Source organism: Phaethon aethereus, assembly GCF_964289735.1.
Source record: "Phaethon aethereus genome assembly, contig: HAP1_SCAFFOLD_618, whole genome shotgun sequence".
Taxonomy (NCBI): Eukaryota; Metazoa; Chordata; class Aves; order Phaethontiformes; family Phaethontidae; genus Phaethon; species Phaethon aethereus.
Window position 1 is genome coordinate 1 of NW_028113794.1, and position 23517 is coordinate 23517.

Below are 23517 nucleotides of genomic sequence, written 5' to 3' on the forward strand. Positions count from 1 at the left end.
CGCTGCGACGGCGGCGGCTCTTCCCGCGCGGGAGGTGCCCGCCCCGGCGGCTGCCCCCCGAGCTGTGGGAAGGCAGCGCTCCCCCGGGGCGCGGCACGGGGGTCCGGCCGGGGACGAGGCAGCGGCGGGGCGGTGGGAGCTGCCGCAGCGTGTGGGGAGGCGAGGAAGGGAGTGGGAAGGGGCTTCCGAACCCGGCTGGTGCCACCCGGGGAGGGGCAGGCTGGCCGGGGTCAAGCGCCGGGGAGGGGAAGGGCCGGCTGGGCCGAAGGACGAAGCCGGCAGAGGAACAAGCGAGTATAACTTGGCCGGGAAGGCGTTCGGGCTGGGAATGGCAAGGCGCGTCCCGGCCGGCCCTCGGCAGCGTGCGGAGCCGGAACGGCCGCGTGGGAACCACGGCCAAACCCGCTCTGCGCCCGCACGGCGGCCCCGGGCCGGCAGGCGCTGCCGCCGCGTCCCCGCGGTCCCTGTGCCGTGGCCGGCCGGGGACAACGCCGGGCGCGGGGCTCGGGGCGGGCTCCCGGCTCCGCAGCCCCAGCTCGCTCCGGCAGCTGCTGCCAGCCCGCCTCTGCCTCCCCGCACCTGCGCCGAGCAGTCCTAATTGTTCGTTAATTGTCATTAATTGCGCTCCCGGCCGCCCTGGATCGGCAGCAGGCTGAAGCTGCCGTCGGAAATGGCAGCGCAGTGCCCTGATTACGAGCCCCAGTTAGGAGCGAGCGCCTGCTTCGTTATCAGGTGGCAGCTCTTCCCCTTCGGTGGGGAAGGTGAACTCAATTAATTCAGGTTCAATTAAGACTAAAATTACCCGCTCCTCTCCCGGTGAGGCTGTGGAAGTGTATGCAGGCGGTGGCCTCGTCCTTGGGGCAGCCCAGGGCACGAGCCCCCCTGCCCACCCTGGGGACGGTGCCCAGGAGCCAGGGCAGCCCGGCCGGCACCTCCCCGCTGCCTTTGCTGGCTCGTAGAGTCCAGGGGATGAAGCTATCGGGAGTTTTACTGGGATGGAGCCCGGCGACCGGGAGGCTGAAAGGGAAAAGGGCAAAATCCAGGTCAAACCCTCCAGCTGACGGGGGTGCGGCTCCCAGCCCCGTCCTCTGCCGCGGTGTTCTGCGGCCGCCGGTGCGGTGGGGGTGTCCCTGCCGTCCCCTGACCCCTCTCTCCCCTCCGCAGGGTAAGCGTTACAAGACTTCCCTGGAGACCGTGGGAACCCCGGACTCCAGCCGAGGCCGCAGTGAAAAGAAAACCATCAAGTAGGTGCCAGGGTAGGGGGGAGAGGGGCAGGGGGCTGCGGCACCGGGAGCCTCTCCGCCCGTGGGTCCGGCACGGCCGCAGCCCGCGCAGCACCCTGCCCTTTGCCGCACGCCGTCCTCCAGGCGCGGGTGCCCTGCCCGCGCGGGGATGCGTGCCGGATCGGTGCCGTCCCCCCCGGCAGCGGGGAGGTCCCTCCTTGGGGACGGGGGCGGCCGTCCCTCTGCTCCCAGCGAGGAGGGTCCGTGCCCAGCCCGGCCCCGGCAGAGCGAGTTTGGCAGCGGCTGCTTGCCCGGCTCTGTGCCGGGGGCAGTGAGGGCCGCGGTGGGTGGTCCCCACCGTCGTGCCAAAGCGTCGCCAATCCCTGCTCCTCCTGCAGCTGCCTGGTGATGGTCCCCGTGGTCGGGGCAGAGGTGTCCCCAGGTCCCCCAGCCCCAGTGGGAGAGCTGGTGGGTCCCTCCGGGACCCTCGGCTATCCCCCCCCGGCTCACCCACCGAGCTGCGGGCACGGCCGGAGGGAGCCATGGGGACCTCAGTGCCGGCGTCCCCAGGGACGCCCCGGCCCTGCCCCGCTGACGAAGCCCTCCCTGGGCCCACTGCGAGCGTGGCCGGTGCAGCTCCGCAGACCGCGGGCCGGGAGGGGAGAGCGGAGCTGGGGCGTCTCACACATGGCACACACGGCTCTGCCTCCCCAGCGCCGGCAGGGTCCGCGCAGCCGGGCTCAAGCCGGAGCCGCAGGCAAGCACCGACGAGGGGCGCGAGGGCCGGGCGCTGGCGGCTTTCCAAGTCCCCCAGCGCCGGCGGGGAGCTGCTCGGCTCCGCAGCCCCTGGCACGCAGCGGGCGGCTCACCGGGGCCGGGAGGTTCCGGCTCCGTGCCGGCAGCGGGCTGGTTCGGCACGAGGGGCCCCGGAGGGGTCTCCGACACGCAGCAGCGTTACGGTTAACCAAGCAGCGTGCGCTTCCAGGACCTGGCTGCTGAGGAGGCGAGGACGCACGGACGCGCATGCGGAGGACGCACGGAGACGCGTGCCGGGGACGCCGCGCCGGCACCGCGCTCGCTGGCACCTCTCTAATCCCGTACCATCCTTCTCTCCTTCCCAGGCCGCCCGCTCCTGTCTCTCCGCAGCTCTGCCCCGCTCCGTCCGCCCGTGTGTCGGCGTCCGAGGGGCGGGCGGCCGTGCGCCCCGTCTCTCTCCGCAGGGTCCCGGCGCTCCGGGGGCGGAGGGCTGCTTTTCCTCCCCTCTCGCAGGAATTCAGCTTCTTTCTCTTGTATTTCCCTTTTCTTTCTCCCCTGGTCTGCGGCCGCTGTAGCGATCTAGACAGAGACTTTTGGAATAACAATGACAACACAGTGCAGCAGAAATGGAGCTCCTACCCTCCCAAGGAGTTTATACTAAACATTTCACCTTACGCCCCGTACGGTGATCCGCGGCTTTCCCTCAAGTGAGTCTCTCCTTACTGGGTTTGCTCCGCGTAGTGAGTATATGGGCAGCACCCAAGCACCCACTCGCTTTCCTCCTCCTCCTCCTCCTCCCGGGCTCCCCGCACGCCACCCCATGGGCAGCCCCATGGAGACGAGCAACCCCTCCTCCCCGCTCCCCCGGGGGCGGCCGGGGCCGCGGCGGGTCCCCCCCCACCGCGGCGGCGCAGGACGGGGTTGCGCGTTGGGGGCACCCCCTCGGCGCGGGGACGGGTTCCCCCCGGGGCTGGGCTGCCGGCGAGCGGGACCCCCGCCCTGACCCTCGCCTTCCTCCCCCGCCTCTATTTTGGACGGTTTTGCCGAGGTTTTCCCGCGCACCCCCCGGCCAGGACCCCTTTTCTTTTGCAGTGCTGATGTCTCTCTCTCTCTCTCTGTCTGTCTGTCTGTCTCTTGTCCGTCTGTCCCTCTCCGGCTCTCTCCCCCACCCCTATCAAACGCCTCCCCCTCCCCCCCCACGTCCGTCCATCCGGCTCCCTTCGTGTCTGTCTGGGGGGCTCCGGCCGCCGGCCCGGCCCAGTGGCTCTCTGTTATCAGGGGCCAAGCTGACGGCGTCGGCCGCCGCGGGGTTGGCGGGGGAGCGCGACGGCCGCCCCGGGGAGCAGCAGCGGCTCGGCGAGGACGGCATGAGGAGCAGCGTCTCTGCCCACAGCGAGCCCGGCGCGGGGAAGGCGGCGCGAGGCCGCTGGCACACGGTGCAGAGCCACTTGGCCGCAGGGAAGCTCAGCCTGTCCAAGTGAGTGAGCACGCGCGGTCCGGCACGGCACCGCGGCACGGACCCCCGGCGCCGCCAGCGTGCCCGGGCGCCCGCTCCCCTCTGCGAGCTGCGCTCGGACGGGGGCCGCCGAGGGATGCCCCGGCCCACCGTGCCGAGGGAGGCGAGGAGCTGCCCAGGCCCCCGGCAGCGTTTCGGCGGCGCTTTGGCAGCGTTTCGGCTCAGGGGGAGCGGAGGAGGGGGCTGCGGGGCTCCAGCCCCAGCCGGGCAGGAGGAGCGCCCTTGGGTGCTGTCCCCGGCACATTTCCAGCGCCGAAGGTGGCTTTGCCCGATGCCGGTGGGAAGCAGCTCGGCATCCCCGGTGAGGTCCCCGGGGGCACCGTCCTGGCGATGGCCCAAAGGCAGGAGCTGCTCTACCACATCCCTGTCCCCGGGGTGCGGCCGTCAGGGACGGTGCCCGGCATCGCCGGTCTCTTCCCTCCACGGCGCTCCCCTGACCCACGGCACGGCCACGAGACCCGGCGCAGGCACCTCACTTGCGGCTCCACCACCCGATGCCGGGGAAGAGTTGGGGAAAGTCAGCGGTTTATCAGATTTAGGGGAAAACCAGAGCTTTGGCATGCTCTGCGTGGCTCAGGCAAGCTGGGTGGGGGTCTCAGCAAGACCCCCCGCTGCCGGTAGCAACCGTAGCTTTGCCGGGGGAGACGGCGGTGATTTATCTGGCTGCGGGCTCCGTCCTACGTTTCCAATCTCCGCTCCAGTTCCCTGTGCTGGGGTGCAGCAGGCTCCGATGGCGCAGCAGCCCGAGGGCCGTGCCGCCGGCTGAGCCGCCGGCGGGTCCCGGCGGTGGCCCCAGCACCCTTGGAGAGTCGGTGGCGACGGCAAAGGTGCTTCCCGGGGCTGGCGTGCCTCTCCCCGCTGCTTCTTCCAGCCTTGTCAGCTGGGAGAAAAGCTTTTCAAACGAGAAAGGCCGGTCCTGCTGCCTTGGACAAATCCCAAATGCCTCCTGGAAGCCCAAAGATTGGGGGTTTGGAGCCGTGGCCGCCCGTTTGGCGTGATGCTGGTGCGCTCCGGCTCGGCTGCTGGGAGGCGAGAGGCAGAGGCGAGGAAGAGGAGGGGCTGCGCAGCCTTCAGCCGTACCCAGCCTCCGCGGAGAGGCGAAACGCGCCGGGAGCCCGCGCTCCTCCGGCGGGATGTGCGAAGGCCGGCTCTGAAAAGGCATCGCGCAGCTGCCGTGCCGAGAGCCGTGGACGCGCGCCCGCGCGCCGCTCGGCACCTCCGCTCCCGCTGACTCACAGCCGGGCTGTGCCGGCGGCCGTGCCAGCGCCGGCGTGGGGACGGGCTCTGCCATCCTGGCTCCAGAGCCCGGAGGGGCTGGGAGCCGGACAGACGGACGACGGGTGGACGTCCGCCGCGGCGTGCCGGGCAGGGTTAAGGGGGACGAGGAAGTCGGCGGCGAAGCGTCTCTTTTGCGCAGAGCCTTCGGGTTCGGGGACGCGCGTGGGGGGCCGTGCCGGGGGTCCGGCTGCTGTACCCCTCCCCGGGTACCGGGGGCACCTGGGTGGGCGCGGGCAGGGCGTGCTGCCGCCTGGCGCGGCGCCGGCGGGAGCGCGCGCCTCCAGCTGGCGCCGGGCCGAGCGGAGCCAGATTTAGTTTCCTGTGACTGAGAGGTTGTAAATTGAACTAATTTAGGATTCGATAGGAAAGCAAAAGGAGGGCGGCGGCAGGCGCGGGGAGGGCGGCGCGGCGCCTGGGTGCTGCCCCACGTGCCTTTGGCCCCGGCCGTGGGGCCGGATCCGTCCCGGCTCTCCGCTCCTCTGAACCTCCCCCCCCCTTTCTCTCACCTTTCGCTCTCTCTTCACCCCTTTTTTTTTTTTTTTTTTAAAAAGCTATTTTTCCTTCCCCTTCCCTCTGTCCCCTGCTGCTGGCAATGCACGACGGCACAGCTTCGCCCGCGCAGTCTCAGCCGGCTCCCCGGCAGCGCGGGGACCGGGGTAAGGTCAGCGGCTGCCGCTGAAGGCAACTCCCCGGTACCAGGCGGGGCGGTGGTCCCGGGGGGGCCCCCACCCTCACGCATCGAGGACCCCCAAGGGCTTTTGCCAGGCTGGCTGGACCCCCTGGCCTTGCGGCCATGAGCCACACGGGCTACCGCGGGCATCGGCGCCGTGCCCGGGGCTTCTGCCTGGCTGCATGGGCCGTGCCACGCATGTGCCGCCGTGCCGGCGCGGGGCCGGCTGCATGGCCAGCGCCGGGCGCCGCCGCTTCCCGCACCAGCCTCCCGCCTGCCCTTCCCTCTCCGCCGGCCGGACAGAGCCGGTCCCCCGAGGCTGGGCATCTCCACGCTCCCGGTCCCGCCGGGGCCGCGTCCCATCGCCCGCCGCAAGCAGGGGGCTGGGAGCGTGGCAGGACCCCCGCCCCGCTGGGGTCCCTCGCCGCCGGCAGCCTGGCTTGGCCCTGGGCACGCCCGGCTTGCTGGCATGCCGCGACCATGGGGGTCCCAGCCCCCAGCCGGCACGGTCCCGCGAGACGGGGGACGCGGAGACCCGGCGGTGCTGGCGGCTGGGTGCTGGGCTGGGAGGGACGGGGACGGGGCGGGCTGGCTGGCAGCACGTGAGCGGGCGCCGCGGGATTCGCCTTCACGCAGCGGCCTAATTAGCTCGCAGACGGGGTCGGCCGGCGTGCCGGGAAGGCGCCGGCTGCGCGGCAGCCGCGGGAGCGGGAGGGCACCCGGCCGGCCGGGCGCCGCGGCTGAGCCCCCCCGGCAGCCCGGGACGGCGCCCGGGAGCCAAGACGGGTGAGATGGCGGCGGCGCGAGAGCCCCGTGCCGCCGGCGAGGCCGAGCCGAGGCCGAGAGGCAGAGGAACCGGTCGCCGCATCCGCTGGCCCCTGCCGGAGCGCTCCCTGCGCTGGGGCGTCTTCTCTCTAACGCTCTTCTTTTCCTTCCTCCAATTTTGCCCCTTCACCTTCTTCTCCTTTCTCTCCTCCCCTCTGCCCTTCCTCTCCCTAAGTTTCGAGGACTCCACCTTGTCCACAGCCACTACCCTTGAGTATATCCCCACCTCAGCAGGGGACCCCAAATGCCAGAGGCCCCGCACGCTCGTGCGCCAGCAAAGCCTGCAGCAGCCCCTCAGCCAGCACCAGCGCGCCAACCGCAGCCAGCCCACCACCAGCCAGAGCCTGGGCCACCTCCAGGCCCACAGCGGCGCCGGCAACCCCCGGGGCTCCCGCGGCGGCCAGGCGCGCCAGGGCATCGCCGCCGGCTCCAAGCATCGGACGGCTGGCGGCCGGAGCCGCTCCAATCCCGGCAGCTGGGACCATGTGGTGGGGCAAATCCGCAACCGCGGCTTGGACGTGAAGTCCTTCCTGTAAGTCTGCGCTCCCCGCCGCTCCCCGCGCGTCGCTCCCCCCCGTCGCTCTCTCCTCTGCTCACGCTGGCACGGCGGCCGCGCCGGCTCCCCTCCGGCCCCGTCGCGGGGGCACAGGGGCAGCTCCCCCGGCCCGGGGGCTCCGGGAAGGGTCTCGCCCTCTCCCCCGGCGCGCCGCGGCTTTGCCGCGGACCGCCCGCCGCGTCGCCGGCTGGGGCGGCTGCTCGGGTCCCCCCTTCGGTCCCCGGGGAGCGCGGGGACGCTCCGGCACGCCGGGCGGCCGGCGGCGGCGTCCCCGGGGAGCGACATTGCCCCAGGCGGCGGGGGGGGGTGGGCGGCCATGCCGGCGGTGGCCCCCGCGCGGGGGTGACCGTCTGCTCGGCCCCGGTACCGCTGCCCGTCAGGCTGCCTTCCGCCGGGGCCGGACGCCGCGGCGGCAGCCAGCTCGGAGCTGCCGGAGCCCGGGGAGCTTTAATCTGGCTTAGCCCTATCTCCCGTACCGGCGCTGGCTTTCGAGCGCCGAGGACCGACCCGAGTCCCACGCTGCCGCCGTTAGCTCGGCACGTGACGTCGTAACGCCTCCGCAAAGCCGGTCCCCTGCCTCCGTCCACCCCGGGGTCCTCCGGCTCCCCCCTGGCCTCCATTTGCCCCCCGGCACCCCGGGAGGGGGGATGCTCGGGTCCCGGCCGCGCTCCCCGCAAGCTGGTGGCACTCGGGGTGGCGGGGACGGGCCTGATCCTGCCCTCGCGCGAGGCGGCGCAGCACCTTCTGCGGCGGGGTTGGGCGGGAAGGGCCCCGGGAGACGCAGGCTCGGCTGCCCGCTCCTGCCTGCGCAGGCAGCCCTGGAGGGAGGGTTGAACCTTCCTGCGGGCAGGCAGAGGCACCCCGGGGTCGCTGCCCAGGGGTCCCCTCCCAGCTGCGGCACCGGCCGTGACCCCCGCTCCTCACCGCCGGCTCTGCCTGCCCAGCACCGTGCCGGCTCTGCCCTCTCCTCGCTGGCCCCGTTTGCCGGCTGCCCGATGTCGAGGTGCGGCTCATCAGCCATGCCGAGGGTCACGTTCCTCCCGCTTTATCCAGCATCGGTGCTGGTTCCAGCCTTAACTGGCGGGGGGGGAGCAGCCGCGGAGCCGAGACGTGCCGAGCCGGCGTGCCGCGTCCCCGCGGAGGACCCGCTGCCATTTACCACCGCAACTTTCCAAAGCCATTAACTTTGCTTTTGCTCTTTATTCTGTTTACCCTCCCGCCTGCCTCCCTGGCGCCGCGGTGTAAATGCAGTTACGGGCCCTGGGGAGGCCGCACCGGCGGTGCCGGAGCCGGGCAAAGAGCCTCGGCCGTGGCAGCACCATCTCCTCCTCCAGGGAAGGATGCTGGGACCTCGCTCCCTTCACGCTGTCCCCCGTCCCCAGCCCCTCCGGGCACCTTCTCCCACCGCGGCAGGACCTCGGCGCGCTCGCCACCCGGACCGGTGGAGGAGAGGGCTGGCGGCAGTACCCGCGCGCGCCGGGCTCGCCGGAGCCGGCACCTTTTTCCCCGCAGCCCTCCGCACCCGCCGCGGACATCGTCTCCTGCGCAGGGGCCGGCGGGCAGAGCCGGGGTCCCCTCGCCGCCGGGGGACTGCGGGGTGCCGCCGCTCCTGCCGGTTCCCTGCCTGACGCTGTTCTCCTCTCTCTCTTTCTCTCTCTCCCGCTGCCGGCGGGGCCGCCCGGGCAGGGAAGGCCGGATGGTGGTGTTATCCCTGGTTTTGGGACTCTCAGAGCAAGATGACTTTGCCAATATCCCTGACCTGCAACCCGCTGGGACGCAGCCGAACCAGCCGAACGCTCAGGGGGACAAGAGGTATGAGCGAGGACGAGGGCAGTCCCGCAGGAGAAGGAGACGAGGGCCTCACCCAGGGTGGAGGAGGAGGAGGAGGAGGAGGAGGAGGCTGGCCTCGTGGAGCGCGAAGGTTGGAGCGGCACAGGGTGGCCCCGCGGGCAGCGGGCACAGCAACGTCTGCGGCTCTCCCTCACCGGCACCCGCGGTTCCGCCTCTGGAGCAGCGGCACCGAGAGGACCCCCACCCCTTCCTCCTCCCTCCCCGCCCTCCCCCTCCTGCCAGCCCCGGCCGCCGGACCCCCACCCTGGCTGCATGCTGGGGGGCACGCGCTCAGCAGCGGGGCGCAGGGCAGGGGAGAGCCCCTGTGCCGGGAGGAGAACGGGGCGCGGGGGCCGCCAGGCACGGGGGGCCCCCCCGCCGCCGCCGCCTCGGCGGCCGAGCCGCGTCCCATCCCGACGCGCGTCTCGTGCGCCGCGCTGCCGGGACCTCCGGCCCGGCGGGGCCGTTCTGCAGCCCGCTGTGGGGTGGGCGACACCCTGGGGACACGGGGACATCCCCGCGGTGGCGGGCGCTCAGCCCTCGCTCCGGCCCCCAGGCTGTTGGGGCGCAGAGCAAGCGCCACAGGCTCGGGGGGACGCGATACCCCTTTTCTCCTCCGAGCCATCCGCGTGGCGGCGCGGCACAGCCCCCCGCCTCCGGCTGCTCCCCGCCTTCCCCGCGGGCCAAAGGCTCAGCACCGCAGCCGATACCGGCACCAGAGCCCAGCCGCGGCCGCCGGCGAGAGCCGGCAGGAGCAGAGGGGCCCCGCGGCGCCGGGAGCGGGGCGTTAATCCCCTCTGGAGCGGGGAGGAGGTGTGAAGCCGGCGGGTGCTGCCTCCCCACATGCTCGGCATGTTAATGAACTGGCACCGTTCTCGCCCACCGGCTATTTTTACCCTGCTCGGCTTGGTTTCGCTCCATCTTTTAGCACTCCCCTCCCCGGCGTCGCGCCGTGCAGCCGGTCGCTGCCGGGAGCGCCGGCCGCCGTGCCATACCGTGCCGGCTGCCCTGTGCCGGGCGAGGGGACGGGGGACTCCGGGCGCCGGGCACGGGGCGGGGGGTGGCTGTGCCGCAGCAGGACCCTGCTCCCCGCTTCCCCCCGCCTCGCTGGCCCGAAAGACGCATCGCGGCGCACGCATGGCCTCCCCGCCGCCAGCTGCCCCCTGCTCCCCGTCCCCCTGGGCCATGCGGGGGGTTCGGCGGGCGGAGGGGACGGGCTCCGGCACCCTCCGCTCTCACCTGCCCGCCCGGCGCTGCCGGCCGCGAAACGTCTCCTCCATCCCCGTTTCTCAGCTTCTTCCTTCCAGCCCGTCCCCGGAGGCTCCAGCCCGGCGCCTCGGCGTGGCTCCTGTCCCGGCGACTAACCGCTGTCCGTCCGTCCGCCCTGCGCCTCTCTCCCCCTTCCCTCCCGGCAGGCCAGTGGTGGACGACGCTGCTCCTACTCTCTCTTGCTCTTTCCCGCTCTCTCCCTCGCTGTCCACGACCTCCGCCGGCGCGCGCCACCGCCCCGGCACCCACGGCTGCGCCGGCACCTCCTCGCCCAGCGATCCCTCTTGCTGGCTCCTCTGCCGTCATTTTCGCTCCGTTTTTAACCTGATTTTGCCTCCCCAGCTACCTCGGGCTCTCCGGCCCTCCCCGGGTGCCGTCCCGCCGGGGCGGACGAGCCGTGCGCGTGTGGAGGTGTGCGAGAGGGCGGCCGCCCCGTGCCGCTGCGCGCGTGTGTGTCCCCCGCGTCTCCGTCGGCGTGCGTCTGCGTGTGCTTGGCGTGTCAGCGTGGCATGCGTTGTGGCTTTGCCCGCTGAGCCGGCCGCGGCGCTGGGGCTGTGCCGGCGGCGTGCTGCCCGCCGCGGCGCGTGTCCCGTTGGTCCATCTCTTGGTTTATCGCCGTGTCTCGACTCGGGCGGGAGCCGCGGCGGGTGGGAGCGTGGGGCGCATCGTGGGGTGCCTGTCTGCGTGCTTGTCCCCTCCCTCGCGCATCTGTCGGCGCCGCGGGAGCCACCCAGGGCCGCCCTGTCCCTGCCGCCGTGCGCCTGCGTCCCCTGTTGTCCTCGTGCCTCGCGGCAGCGTGGCCCCGGCGTGTGCCCGCCCGCCTCCGTCGCTGCTCCGGCTGCGTGCCCGCCGCGGCTCCCGGCTGCCGTTGCCGAGACACACGGGCACAGCCGGGGCAGCGGTCCTGGCTGCGGGGCACCGGGGAGGGCTCGGTGGCAGAGGGAAAGGGGGGCGGTTGGCACCAGGCACCGAGCCCAGACTACGCGCTCGGCCCCACGCCGGGGTGGCGAGGGGCTGCGCGTGGGTGAGGCAGAGCTGGAGCCGTGGGTGCTGGCGGGGACTGGGTAGCCACGGGGCCAGGTGCCATCGCCACGGGCTCTGTGGCCACCAGGATGCAGCCGGGGGGCACATGGGCAGCGTGGGACCCGCTGCCGTGCTCCCAGGTGACGCGCCATGGGTACCAGGACACTGGCCGGCACCCAGCCCTGCCTGGCGGCGGCGCAGGCAGAACCGGCTGCCTGCACCAGCCCGGGCCCCTCTGCGCGGGGCGGCCGGCGGGCTGCAGCGGGCGGCACGCAGCCGGCGGCGGCGCAGCCCCGGGCGTCCCCGCGGCCGGGCTCTGCCCGCATCCCAGCCTCTGCCAGGGGCTGGCGCAGCACCCACCAGGAGAGGGGGTCCGGGGGAGCCCCTCGCTGTCTCGCCCTCGGCTCTCGGCCCCTCTCCCCTAAGGTGCTGCCTCTCTTTCCCCAGGTTGCCAGCCGGCGGCAAGGCCGTGAACACGGCACCGGTGCCCGGGCAGCCACCACACGATGAGTCCGACCGCAAGACGGAGCCACGCTCCTCCGTCTCCGACCTGGTCAACTCCCTGACCAGCGAAATGCTCATGGTGGGTGGATGGGGCGCGCTGGGGACGGGCTCCCCTGGGACGGCATCCCACCTTGGGCGCTGCCCAGGCATCTCCTCGCGCCCCCCCCGCCGGCTCTTCCCCACGCCCGCCCCGCGCCACAAGCCCGCTGGCACGTCCCAGCCCGCTCTGCCAAGTCCCCGCCGCAGCCGGGCGCCGCGGCTGGCACGGCCCCGGCTCAGCCGAGGCGATGCGCCCGTCCCCCCGGGCCGGCGCGAGGGAGCGGTGCCGGAGACGTGAGGGACGGGCTGTCAGGAGGAATTTGGCTAATTGGCGCTCCGCGTCCCCGGGATGCGTGGCGCAGAGCCAGGAGTCCTCGGAGGCGATGGCGGCGGCAGGCAGCCGGGGAGAGGCTGATGCCCTCTGACAGTTCGCGGGGCTAAGCTTCAGGTGCTGGTGCGAACCGGGCTCGGGAGCCAAAACGGGGGGGGGACGAGGGTGCGCAGACCCCGCTGGGTCGTCCCCCACCGGCTCCCCGGCACCGCGCTCACCGCCCTCCTCCCCCCGCTGCAGCTCTCCCCGGGCTCTGAGGACGACGAGGGTCACGACGGCATCAGCCGGGAGAACCTGGGCCGCATCCAGTTCAGCGTCGGCTACAACTTCCAGGAGTCCACTCTGACCGTCAAGATCATGAAGGCACAGGAGCTGCCAGCCAAGGACTTCAGCGGCACCAGCGACCCCTTTGTCAAGATCTACCTGCTCCCCGACAAGAAGCACAAGCTGGAGACCAAGGTGAAGCGGAAGAACCTCAACCCGCACTGGAACGAGACCTTCCTCTTTGAAGGTAGGTGCTGGGACGGACTGGAGTGGACTGGGGTGGAAGCGGAGCGGTTGTGGGACCATCTGTCCTCTCTCCTGGGCTGGATCGGTTCAGCTGAAGCTGCCAGTGTGGTGGCTGTTGGTGACGAGATGGCTTGGCCAAGCCATCGAGGCCAGGTTGGAGGTGTTTGCTCTGCGTCCCATAAGGGGGACGTGGTGGGGAGGCCCCTTCCCCACCCCAGCAGACACCCATGGGTGGGCGCACACAGGGGAATTAATCTGCCACCAGCCACTTGTGCCATGGTCCGCTTCCCGTCCGCTGCCTGGTGCCACCACCGGCGCGGGCAGGGCCAGGCAGCACCGGCACCGGGTGCTGCTCACCATGGCCAAGTTGGCTCCTCATCGCCTCCATCTCTGGCACAGGGTTCCCCTACGAGAAGGTGGTGCAGCGGGTGCTGTACCTCCAGGTCCTGGACTATGACCGCTTCAGCCGCAACGATCCCATCGGGGAGGTGTCCATCCCCCTCAACAAGGTGGACCTCACCCAGATGCAGACCTTCTGGAAGGACCTGAAGCCGTGCAGCGACGGCAGCGTAAGGCCCTGGTCCCCCTCCCACCCCCTGGAGACAGTCCTCGAGGGGACGCTACCCCTTGTCCCTGTGGTGTCCCAACAGGGACGTTTTCTGCTTTGCGAGAAGGTTCAACATCCAATGGAGAGGTTTCTCTTCCCAAACCTTTATCTTTATATTAAGGCACCAAGTAGCCCAAAGCGAGTGTCTCATTTTTGGTGAAAAAGAGCTGTTTCAGGTAGATCTAAAATGAAAGTTTTCTTTTCCTCCCGCCTCCAGCAAGACTGGAAAACGTCCCACTGGGGATGGCCCCGTTTCCTCCTGCCCTGATTTTCCGCGCAGCCCTGAAGTCCACCCTTGGGACAGCTCAGGGGGGGTCCCAGCCCAGCATCTCGCTCCTGTGGTGGGACAGAGGGGCTTTGGGTGCCCCATCAGGGCTGGGTGCCACGGCGAGGGGTGGGTGTTCTGAGGGCGCCCACCTAACGGCCTCCGTGGGTCCCGCAGGGAAGCCGTGGGGAGCTGCTGCTCTCGCTGTGCTACAACCCCTCTGCCAACTCCATCGTGGTGAACATCATCAAAGCGCGTAACCTCAAAGCCATGGACATCGGGGGCACGTCAGGTACGAGCTCCGGCTCCTGCCACGGCGGGCATCGCTGCCCGACGCCCAGCCGGGGCTGAGAGCAGCTCCTGTCCCCCCAGACCCCTACGTGAAGGTGTGGCTGATGTACAAGGACAAGCGGGTGGAGAAGAAGAAGACGGTGGTCATGAAGCGGTGCCTGAACCCCGTCTTCAACGAGTCCTTCGCCTTCGACATCCCCACAGAGCGGCTGCGCGAGACGACCATCGTCATCACCGTCATGGACAAGGACAGGCTGAGCCGCAACGATGTCATCGGCAAGGTGGGTCCCACGACATCGGCGCGCGGCGGAGGGACCCTGGCAGCGTGTCCTGCCGAGGGGCAGCAGCTGGGGGACAGCCGGGTCCCTGGCTGATGGCGGCCGGGGCTGTCTCAAGCTGGGGAGGAAGGGGGAGCGTGGTGGGGTCCCCTCGTGCCGGCTTTCCCTGGCCACCTCCGGTCCCGGCCGCGGTGTGTGGCGGCAAGGACTCGCCCGGCACAAGTGGGGAGATGATGCGCTGGCCCCCACCCAGCGCGGCGATGCCCCGTGCCTCCCGCCGCGCCGTGCTGCGGCACGGCCAGCACCGGGGTGAATGTCCACCTGCCAAAAGTCTGTTTGTGGTGAGGTGAAAATCCAAGTCCGATGTGCCGCGGTGCCAGACTCGCCCCCACGGCGGCACCGGCCCCGGCTGCAGAGCAGGGACACGGCGCAGGGCTCGGCCGGGGGTCCGTGGGGTCTCCGAGCCCCGCTCCGGCACGGCAATCCGCTCAGCCAAAGCGGTGGCACGGGCTCCCCGAGCTGTCAGCCGCGGGCAGGGCTGGCACACGCGGTTTTCCGCGTCACCGTATGGAAAATCGATGGATAAAAATAACCCGGCCCCGCGCGGAGCCCGGGGCGGGTGCGCGCGGCACGCGCCGGAGGGAGGAGGCCGGTGGTGATGGCGGCAGCGCCGGGGAGTGGGATGGGGATGGGGGGGCCGGGAGCGGAGCCGTGGGTCCAAGGTCCGCCTGTTCCCCCAGATCTACCTGTCCTGGAAGAGCGGCCCCGGGGAGGTGAAGCACTGGAAGGACATGATCGCCCGTCCCCGGCAGGCGGTGGCACAGTGGCACCAGCTGAAGGCCTGAGCGCCCCAGGACCGCGGGGCCGGGGGTCCCCCTTCCCAGCCCCCCCGGGGAGCTCCCGGCGAGGCGCCGAGGCACCGGCGGCACAGCGGCCCGGCTGGCAGGGACCCTGCGGTAGGAGGGGGACGGAGCCCCCCGGCCCCCCGCTTTCACCTCTCCCCCGTGCCGGGGCGTGGGGGGCACGCAGCTGCCCAGGACCCCCGGCCGAGAAGGGTGCCGGAAGCGATGACCCCCCGTCCCCGCCAGCGGGCAGGACTCCTGCAAGTGCTTCCAGCCCCGCTCCTTGGGAGCCCCTCTGCCCCTCCCCGGCCTTGCCCCCCCCGTTTCAGGGGGCCAGGCTGTGGGTGCGAGAGGGGCCCCCACCTCCCCTCTCCTGTCAGCTCAATAAAACCTCTCCGAGCCGCCAGCCTCACCCGAGCGGGGCCACAGAGCCCCCCATGCCCTGCCTCGTCCCCGCCGCCCTCCCCGAGCCCCCCGGCCATGCGAGGCCGGCAGCCGGTGGGGAGCACCCAGGGGGGAGGGCATCCCCCTTCCCCGGGCCAGGCGCGGGCTCCTGGGATCGGAAGCCATGACACAAGTTCGTTAGCCAAAGCGGGCTCGTTGGCGCACTGCCGCCAGCCGGGTTTGATGCTTTACCTCTGTCTTCAGGCTCGGTGGGAGCGGGAGGTCGATAACCCCATCCTGGGGCTCGCCCCCCTACATGGGGACCCCCCACCCTGCCCTCACCCCAGCTCTTCCCCCCCGTTACCCCCACCCCAGGCATGTCCGCGTGGGGCTGGGCAGAGCCTGGCCTCCAGCCCCGGAGTGTTCCCTCCCAGCCAGGCTGGCCCGGGACCCCCGCGAGCCCCGTGCCCAGCACTGGGGTCCCTGGGGATAAGGGATGGAGCGGGCGCCGTCGCCCCTGGCCCTGCCAGCACAGCAGGAGCGGGGCCAGGAGCATCCCCGCCATGCCCGCACCTTCCCGCCGGCTCCCCCCGGGATGCACGAGCCGGACCCCTGCCCGGGCTACCAGGGGCTCCCCAACGTGGGGACAGACCCACCGGGAGCCCCCCGGGGCGCGGGGGCTCGGGGCAGCTCCTGGCGGGGGAGGAAGGGGGGGTGTCACCCAGCGGGTCGTCCCCGCCGCCCTGCGCTGGCGGGGTCGGCGGTAGCTCGCCGTGGCGGACGTGGGTCCTGGCAGGACCACAGCAGCGCTGGGTGTGATGTGACGTGTCCCTGCCCGTCCCCAGCAGGTGACACCGATGCCCCTTGGTGGGGGTGGTGTCCCAGAGGCTGGCACCAGGCGAGGACGCGGTGGCCAGCGTGCGTGTGTCCTCGTGGGGGTTCCCGGGGTGCCCCCCTCAACCCCGTCAGCCTCCCGGCTCGCGGCTCCCTCTGCCCGCAGCGGCATCGCCCAAGCCCTCCCGGAGGAGGGGAGAGGTGGGTGCTGCCACCTCCGCAGCCATCTCAGGTAGGGCACGGCACCCAGAGCGAGCCCGAGGGCAGCCGGGTGCCCACCGGCACCGAGCCAGGCGGGGGGTCCCCCATCCTCAGTCTTCCTGCTCCCCCCGTGGCACCCACCACCCTGCGCCCCTCCCGCACCCGTGGGGAGGGCGCGGACACCCCGCTGCAGGGTGCCCCGAGCCGCAGCCCCCGGGTAGCACTGAGGCCACGGGCCGCCCCCCGGGGGGGCTGCGCACAGCCAGCAGCCCGGTTTCGGCGCGTGAGACCGCTTCACGCTGTCACCGTCGTCCCTGCGCCGCAGCGCGTGCCGGCCCGGACACACGGTGCACCCTGCGGCCGGCACGTCTCCCCGAGCGTTCATGCCGCCCCCGGGTGGCGCCCGCTGAGCCCCCCGAGGTGCGCCGGGGGGTTTCTCTGCTGCACGGGGGGGGAACCTGCACCAGAACCCCTCCAAAAGTCCCCGGGGTGCTTGTTCCTCCTCCTGCCGAGGGGGACACCCCTGCCACCCCGGGGCCCTGCGGTTCGGCAGCCCCCGCAGTCCCTCTTTAGACAATTTTGGACAATCTGGAGAGAAGTCATAATACTGCTACTACAGTAATAATAATAATGCTTTTAGGGACATTTGTATTTTTATCATGTTCTCTCTTTTTTTAACATAAAAGAAGAGATTTACACGCCTGGGGAAGGGGCTGGAGCCGAGGGGAAGCCGGGCCAGGGCACCCCAAGGCTGGGCACCGTGGCGGGCTGCGGCAAGCTGGGTGCCCACCGATCGCCCCTCGGGCACCCCGCTCCTCCGGGAAGGATTTCTTGTCTGCGGTCGGCTCCCCGGGGCTTGTGTGTTCATTTTTAACTCTAGAGCTCTTAGCCGTTATCTTGTTCAGGTATCTCTCTTCTTCATGTGACGGTAACATCCAACTGGTGTGTAAAATACAGAAAAACAGGAAAAAAAAAAAAAGACAAAAAAAAAAAGACAAAAAAAACAAAGAGACAAAAAAAAAAAGACAAAAAAAGAAAAGACCAAAAAAAAAAAAACCAAAAACCAGACAAAAGCCCAGACCGGCCGGTGAGCGGCTGGAGCGAGGGGCCGTCCGGCTGGCGATGCCGCCCTGCTGCCGGTGGCTTTGCTGCTTTTCTAATAACGGCAGCAGAGGCCGGGGCTGGCACCGGGGGGGGGGCTGGGGGGCGAGGGCCGGGGCGCACGGGGCCGGGCGCCTTCTTTGCAGAATCCTATTTTTGGGGAGCAGGGCCCCTCGTTTTCTGGAGGCAGCCCCTGTTCTCAGTAATAAAGGACAGTCAGTAACTGCCAGCGTGCCTTGTCTCTGGGCTCGGGGGGACGTGGGGGACATGGGGGACGTGGGGGACGGCTCCTGCGGTCCCCTGGCAGCTGCGCTCGCAGCGGGCGCTGGTCAGAGTGGGGATGGGGGTCACAGTGTCGCCTGCACCTGGCTGAGCATCCCCCCCCCCAGACTCGAGCATTCCCCCCCCCAGCCCCGAGCATCCCCCCCAGCCCCGAGCATCCTCCCCAGCCCCGAGCATCGCCCCCCCAGCCCCGAGCATCGCCCCACCAGCCCCGAGCATCCCCCCCAGCCCCGAGCATCCCCCCTGCACACACACGAGGGGAGGGCGGAGCAGGTGGGTGCGAGGACCCCCTGGTGAAGGGGGCACATACCGGGTGGGGGGGCACACGACACGACCACTCTGAAGGGTCCCTGCAAAGGGGGCGGGGGGGACGCAAGGAGAGTCATCTGGCCGACCACAAGGGTGCAGGGTTGGGCCTGCTAATGAGGGCACTTAACGAGGGCAGTTAATGAGGGTTCATTAAGAGCAGCCCGGGCAAGGAGCCCTTTCCCAGGGCGCGGCGGCTGCGAGCCCTGGTTGTGCTGGGAGGTGGCTCCCGGGAGCAGAGCGGGACCCTGCCCGGGCTTTGGGGTCCCGATGGGGGCTTTGGGGTCCCCCAGCGCCGAGGGACAACGCTGACGGCCCCAGCCTGCCCTGGGTGACACAGCCAGCGGGTCCCCGAGGGCTGGAAGGGTGAGTGCCCGTCCCAGCTGGGCAGGGGTGCGCCGGAGCGTTTGGGCTGGGTCCCCGGGAGGTGACGTGCCGGGTAGGGACCAGGATATGGCTCCGGGCTGGGGCAGAGGGCACGTGGCTGCCTGGCAGCCCGGGTGCCGGCTGCCGCTGCAAAGGCTCGAGTAGCTGCTTTAAATAATTCACTGAACACGGGTCTTGAATAAATAAAAGAAACTCCAAACGCGGGGCTGGCAGGAGAGCAGTGTCCCCCGTGCCCGGGATAGCATCCCTCCGGATGCGCCTTTCGGGCGCTGGGACGCGCCGCGGGAGGCGGCCAGCAGAGGATGGGGGGGACAAGGCAGTCCCCCGGCCGGCTTCTGCGTCCCGGTGGATGCAAGTGGCTGCCGCTTGCCGCCGCTCAGGCTCTGGTTTGTGTCCAGCTGAGCCAAACCTGGAAATTTTGGCAGCGACAAGCTACCGACGGCATCGATGCCACTGAGCCTGGCCGCTGCCTGGGCTGCCTTACGCCAGAGCCGGGCTTCCTTTATCGCACTACGTCTTTGAACGCGGCAAAAAGAAAATAACGCTCGGCCTGGTGCCGCGATCCTGGTGCTGCCGTTGCACAGAGCCGGTCGGAGCCGCAGCGATCCCCAAGCCCCTTCCTTTGTGCCCGCAGCCAGCGGGAGCAGATGGAAATAGCAGCGTGATCCCAGCTGCGGCGAGGCCACAAACGGTTGTACGCGGGGATGGGAGAGTAGGCAGAGATATATATAGAGACAGACGTATGGATGATGCACCGTGCGCACGCCTCGCCGGGTGCTGGGGCTTGATGCCCAAAATACTTGCGCGTAGCAGAAACCTGTGAGGTTTCCGCTGGCTGCGGCAGCTCCTGGCCCTCGTGTCGCTGTGACAATTGCCACGCGAGCGCGGTGCCCGGACCCCAGCCTGGCCAGGCCATGAAACGCAGGGCTGCGAAAGGCTGGAGCGGTGGGAGAAGGCTGCGGGGAGGCAGGGACCTCCCTCCCCGGGTGTCAGACCTTCTGGCTCCGGCTCCTGCTGTGGGGACAGGCTGGTGGCACCCAGGGCCACCTGCACCCCTCGACCTGCCGAGCCCAGGGTGGCCGGCGGGCGTCCGCGTGGGGCTGGTGGCAGCGGATGGGTCGTGCCAGGCAGAAACACAACTTGCTTATAGCTGGGGCTCGGAGTCCTGAGGGCTTCTGCCAGGGCCAGCACCCTGTGGGGCAACGGATAATTAGCTGCTCATTAGCAGCAGTGTCTCCCCAGGCAAAGCAGCAGCACCTCGGGTCGATGGCATGACCCCTGTGCACCCCTGGGGGCTGGGAGCCAGCCGCTGCTGTGCTCAGCACCCCAGGGTGCCACGTGTGGGGCTGGGTGCCGGGGGTGCCCCGTGCCAGGATGCTCTGCCCGCTACAGCCATCATGGTGAAGGCTGCTTGGGTGGCAGGAGGGACTGACCTGTACCTGTCCCCTCGCGGGCAGACCTGAACCCGAGGGGGAAGAGCGAGCTGAGCTCCTGCCGAGCCCCAAATCCGCTGTCCGCAAGGAAATGGGGCCTCGTTACTGCTGGAAACGCGGGGGCTTCGTCAGCCTCCGCTGCTGGAGGGGCTGGCACCGACAAGACCTGCGCATCCCGCAGATGAGGATGCTCCGCCGTGTCTAAAATAGCTGCGGTTCCTGCTGCAGAGCAGAGTCGGGGGGTGGAAAAATCCAGGCAGCAGCCGCCCCGTGCGTGTGGGGAGCGCTGGCTGCCTCCCAGCCACCAAACCCAAACCTCTCGCAATTAAAAGCGGATGCGTGGTCTGAAACCTCCAGCAAACCCCAGCTCTCGGAGGCAGCGTTCGGTGCCGGCGCGGCCAAGCTCCCCTGCCACACGGAGATGGCTCGGCAGAGAGCAGGAGTACGGCTTGGGGATGGGCGGAGGGAAACAGGCTCCCTCGAATGTTAAAAATAAGAGGAGCTGGTGGTCTTGCACCAGGACGTGTCGCCATGTTTGCAGTGGCTCCCGAACAGCCCCTTCCCTGCCGCAGCACACACGCACACCCCCCCGGAGAACGGACTCCATCGCCTTTCTCTCACACCAGGTTTTCTTGGGTTTGTGCTTTTTATTGCTCAAGTTTGATACAAACGGCGCTTGGGGAGGAGAAGAGGAAGGACAAGGCAGCAGCCCTGGCTTCGGTGCCAGTTTTGGGGCAGACAGAGCTGGAGCTGTCGTTCCTTTTCCTGCACAGAGGCAAAACCCTTTCCAGGCTTGAGATAGGCAGCACTTGGGCCCAGGCCGGGTTTCCATCAGCTGGGAATGACGGCCAAACTGACGGCTGGTAGGAGACCGGCGGAGACATCTCTCTCCCCCTCAGCCCAATTCCAGTGGTAGGACAGGGTGGGGGGAATCTCGGGGGTGAGAAGGGGTCTGTGCTGTTGCTCTCAAACCTTGCTGCTCTTCGGGGTGATGGGTCTGTGTCGAATGGATGCAAACGGCGTTGCTTTTTCCTGTCCTGCCTCACGGAGCTGGGAGCAGAGGATGTGCGTGGAGATGGTGGGGCAGCTCCAGGACATGGTAGGAATGTCCCCACGCTCGTGGGCAGCCATCGTGGGGACGCCCAGCTCTCAGCAGCACCATGCTGCCTGCCGAGGCCCGTCCAGCGGGCAAGTGGGGTCTCCGGTCAGGGCAGAGGGCCGTTTCCCCCATCCAAGGCACCCTGTGGTTACGTGGGATGCTCTAAGGTGGGCTTGTGGGTCCCGACAGTGACCCGCGAGCCCTGCAGATCCAGGCGGCAGCTCTTTGCTGTCCCAGCCAGGAGATGCTGGTCCTTGGACCGTCTGTTTTCCTTCATGTGGAGGCCATGTACTTCCTTCTTCCCCAGCCTTAGCTGGGAGATGGTGGTCCTTGGGAGCCCGGTGGGGGCTCCCTGTCACTCTGCGGTGCGTCCCTGTGGGTGTCTGGCTGCAGCGTGGTGGCTCAGGTTTCCCCTGGGGAGCCTGGCAGGGCTGCAAAGCTGCCCTCCCTGTTTTCCAGCAGAGGGGAGCCATCCCCAGGGGCCGCCGGTGGGGCCTCAGTGCCTTCCTCCTCCTCCTCTGGGTGCTGGAGGCTCTGCAGGCGCTCCTGCCGCGCCTCCATGAACTCCTGCGCCCCGTCTCCCACCAGCCGGACGGCATCCCCGACGCGGGGCGGCTGCCGGACAGGGTTGTGGTCGTAGGAGAGGAGGCGCAGGGCGGAGAGGCAGGCCAGGTCGGGGAAGCGGGCGATGCGGTTGCGGTCCAGGTCGAGGACGCGGAGGTGAGCCATGCGCAGCAGGGCCGGGGGAAACTCCTCGAAGCGGTTCCCGTAGAGCCAGAGCCCGCGCAGGCCGGCCATGCGGGGCAGCCCGGCGGGCAGGCGGGCCAGGCGGTTGTCGCCCAGCTGGAGGCTGCGCAGGTCGGGCAGGCCCAGGAGGGCACGGGGGAAGCGGGCGAAGAAGTTGCCCTCCAGCCAGAGGCAGCGCAGGCTCTGGAGGCGGGCGAAGGCGGGCGGCAGCCCCCGCAGCCCGTTGCGGCCCAGGTAGAGGTGCGCCAGGCGGGGCAGGCGGCACAGGGCCTCGGGCACCTCCAGCAGCTCGTTGCCGTCCAGCGCCAGGGTTCGGAGGTGCCGCAGGGCCGCCAGCTCGGCCGGTAGCTCCCGCAGCCCCGCTCCGCTCAGGTAGAGCTTCCGCAGCCCCCGCTGCGCCCCCAGGCCCGCCGGGGCCCGCCCGTCCCGCGCCCCCGGCCGCTGCTCGCCGCCCCCCGGGCCCTCGGCCGCCGCGCGCCCCGCGCCGCGCCCCGCCGAGCCGCCGCTCCCCATCCCCGGCCGCGGGGCCCACGCCGTCGCCACGGCAACCCGCCGCAGCCAATGGGAGCGCGGGGGGGAGGCGGGGCCTGGCGGGAGACACGCCCCTCCGGCCCTGCCCGCGCCCTGCCCGCGCCCTGCCCTTAACGCTTTTCTCGCCCTCGCCCCGCTCCTGCCCGGCCCCGCCGCAGGCAGCAGCACCTTGCGCCCCGCCCCCCCCGGCAGCCCCGCCCCCCCGGCAGCCCCGCCCCCCCGGCAGCCCCGCCCCCCCGGCAGCCCCGCCCCCCTGGCAGCCCCGCCCCCCTGGCAGCCCCGCCCCAGGCGCGGGGCTGGGGGGGGGTGGGCGAGGGTCCCCGTCTGTGGTCGCCCGAGGCCCCTGGGACCCCCAGGGAGCTGCTGCAGGGCCCCCCCCGGCACAGCCACCCCTCCCCGGTGGCCTTTCACACCCCACGAAGCCTGGTTACGCGCCCCATAGCCACGGGGGGCGGGGACAAAGACCCCAAGTGAACACACACACGCCCCCCCCCCGCCACGGCTGCCCACCCTGCGGGGGGCTGCGGGACAGGCTGGGGGTCTCCTTCCTCCTCCTCCTCCTCTGCCTCCTCCTGCCCAGCCCAGCCCGCCCTGCCTGCTTTTTCCCTGCCGCAAAGCAGCTGTGTCATCCCAAAGCGGGCGCGGAAAGCCGGGCTCGTACAGCCCTCCAGCGGCTGCTGGCCAGGCGGCACCCCCCCCCCCAAAATCCTCCTGCCAGCTTTTGGGGGTGCAGGCAGCGGCCAAAACAAGGGCTAGGGGCAGCCACAGCCCCTCTGCGGGGACTTGGGGGGCCAGGGGTGACAATGGCGTTGTGCCCAGGAAGATCGTTTCAGGTCTTTATTTCTCCCAGGGACTGGGGGGGTCCCCAAAGCAGCCAGGGACGTCGCCGGGGCTGGGACCCCCGGGGTGCAGCAGCACTACCTCGGGCCACCCCGAGGGGGGTGGCCGGCGACGTCCCCCAGCCCGGTGGGGTGGTTGTTGGTGCCGAAGCCGCTGGGACGCTGGGGCTGGATGCCCCCCGTGGGTCTCGCCGTCCAGGTCGGATCCCGCCAACACCGGGCTGGAAAATCCAGGAGAGATGGGGTGGTGAGGCTGCAGCCCCCCTCGGGGGCTGCAATCACCCCCTCCCCAGGGCCACCCCAAACTCACCTGGCGCTGCGGGGGACAGGGTCGGGCGGGGGGTCACGTACTGGCCGTGGTTAGTGGTGAACCCCGACGGCTCCTGGGGGATGGAGGTGGGTTGGGTGCATGGTCCTGCGGGGCCGGGGATGGGGCCATGCCTGCACCCACCTTCCTGCCAACACCCTGCTCTCCCAGCAGGCTGGCCTGGGTCACTCGGGGTGCCTGCAGCCCTCGGGAGACGAGTGGGACGGTGTGGCCCACCGTGGGCAAGCCCTGCGTGAGGACAGCGGGTGAGGATGAGGAGGGCATATGGGGACGGGCAGCGGGATGGGGTCCTGCTCACCACCACGCCCAGGCAACCCGGCACCTCCCGGTTGAACCCGCTGCCTCTCTCAGCACCCACCGGCAGTGCCGGGAGGGTCTCGCCGCCCTGCCGGAGGATGGAGATGGGGCAGCTGGGACACGCGTGTCCCCTGC

General features: G+C 70.5%; 2 protein-coding genes across 2 annotated transcripts; one reads left to right on the forward strand and one right to left on the reverse strand.

The window, feature by feature from the left end:
- Positions 1-1164: 1164 nt before the first annotated feature.
- On the forward strand, positions 1165-14616 carry SYT7 (synaptotagmin 7; the record flags this gene model as incomplete). Its single annotated transcript, XM_082016087.1, has 11 exons — positions 1165-1244; positions 2555-2686; positions 3241-3456; positions 6444-6800; positions 8511-8636; positions 11394-11529; positions 12061-12331; positions 12730-12899; positions 13380-13494; positions 13575-13774; positions 14512-14616. Coding segments are annotated over 11 exons (1908 nt in total), but the record flags the coding sequence as incomplete, so codon positions are not given.
- A 6426-nt stretch (positions 14617-21042) lies between these two features.
- LRRC10B (leucine rich repeat containing 10B) lies at positions 21043-21900 on the reverse strand (the record flags this gene model as incomplete). Its single annotated transcript, XM_082016086.1, has 1 exon — positions 21043-21900. One exon carries the CDS (start codon positions 21898-21900, stop codon positions 21043-21045), a length of 858 nt encoding a protein of 285 aa, XP_081872212.1.
- Positions 21901-23517: the final 1617 nt, after the last annotated feature.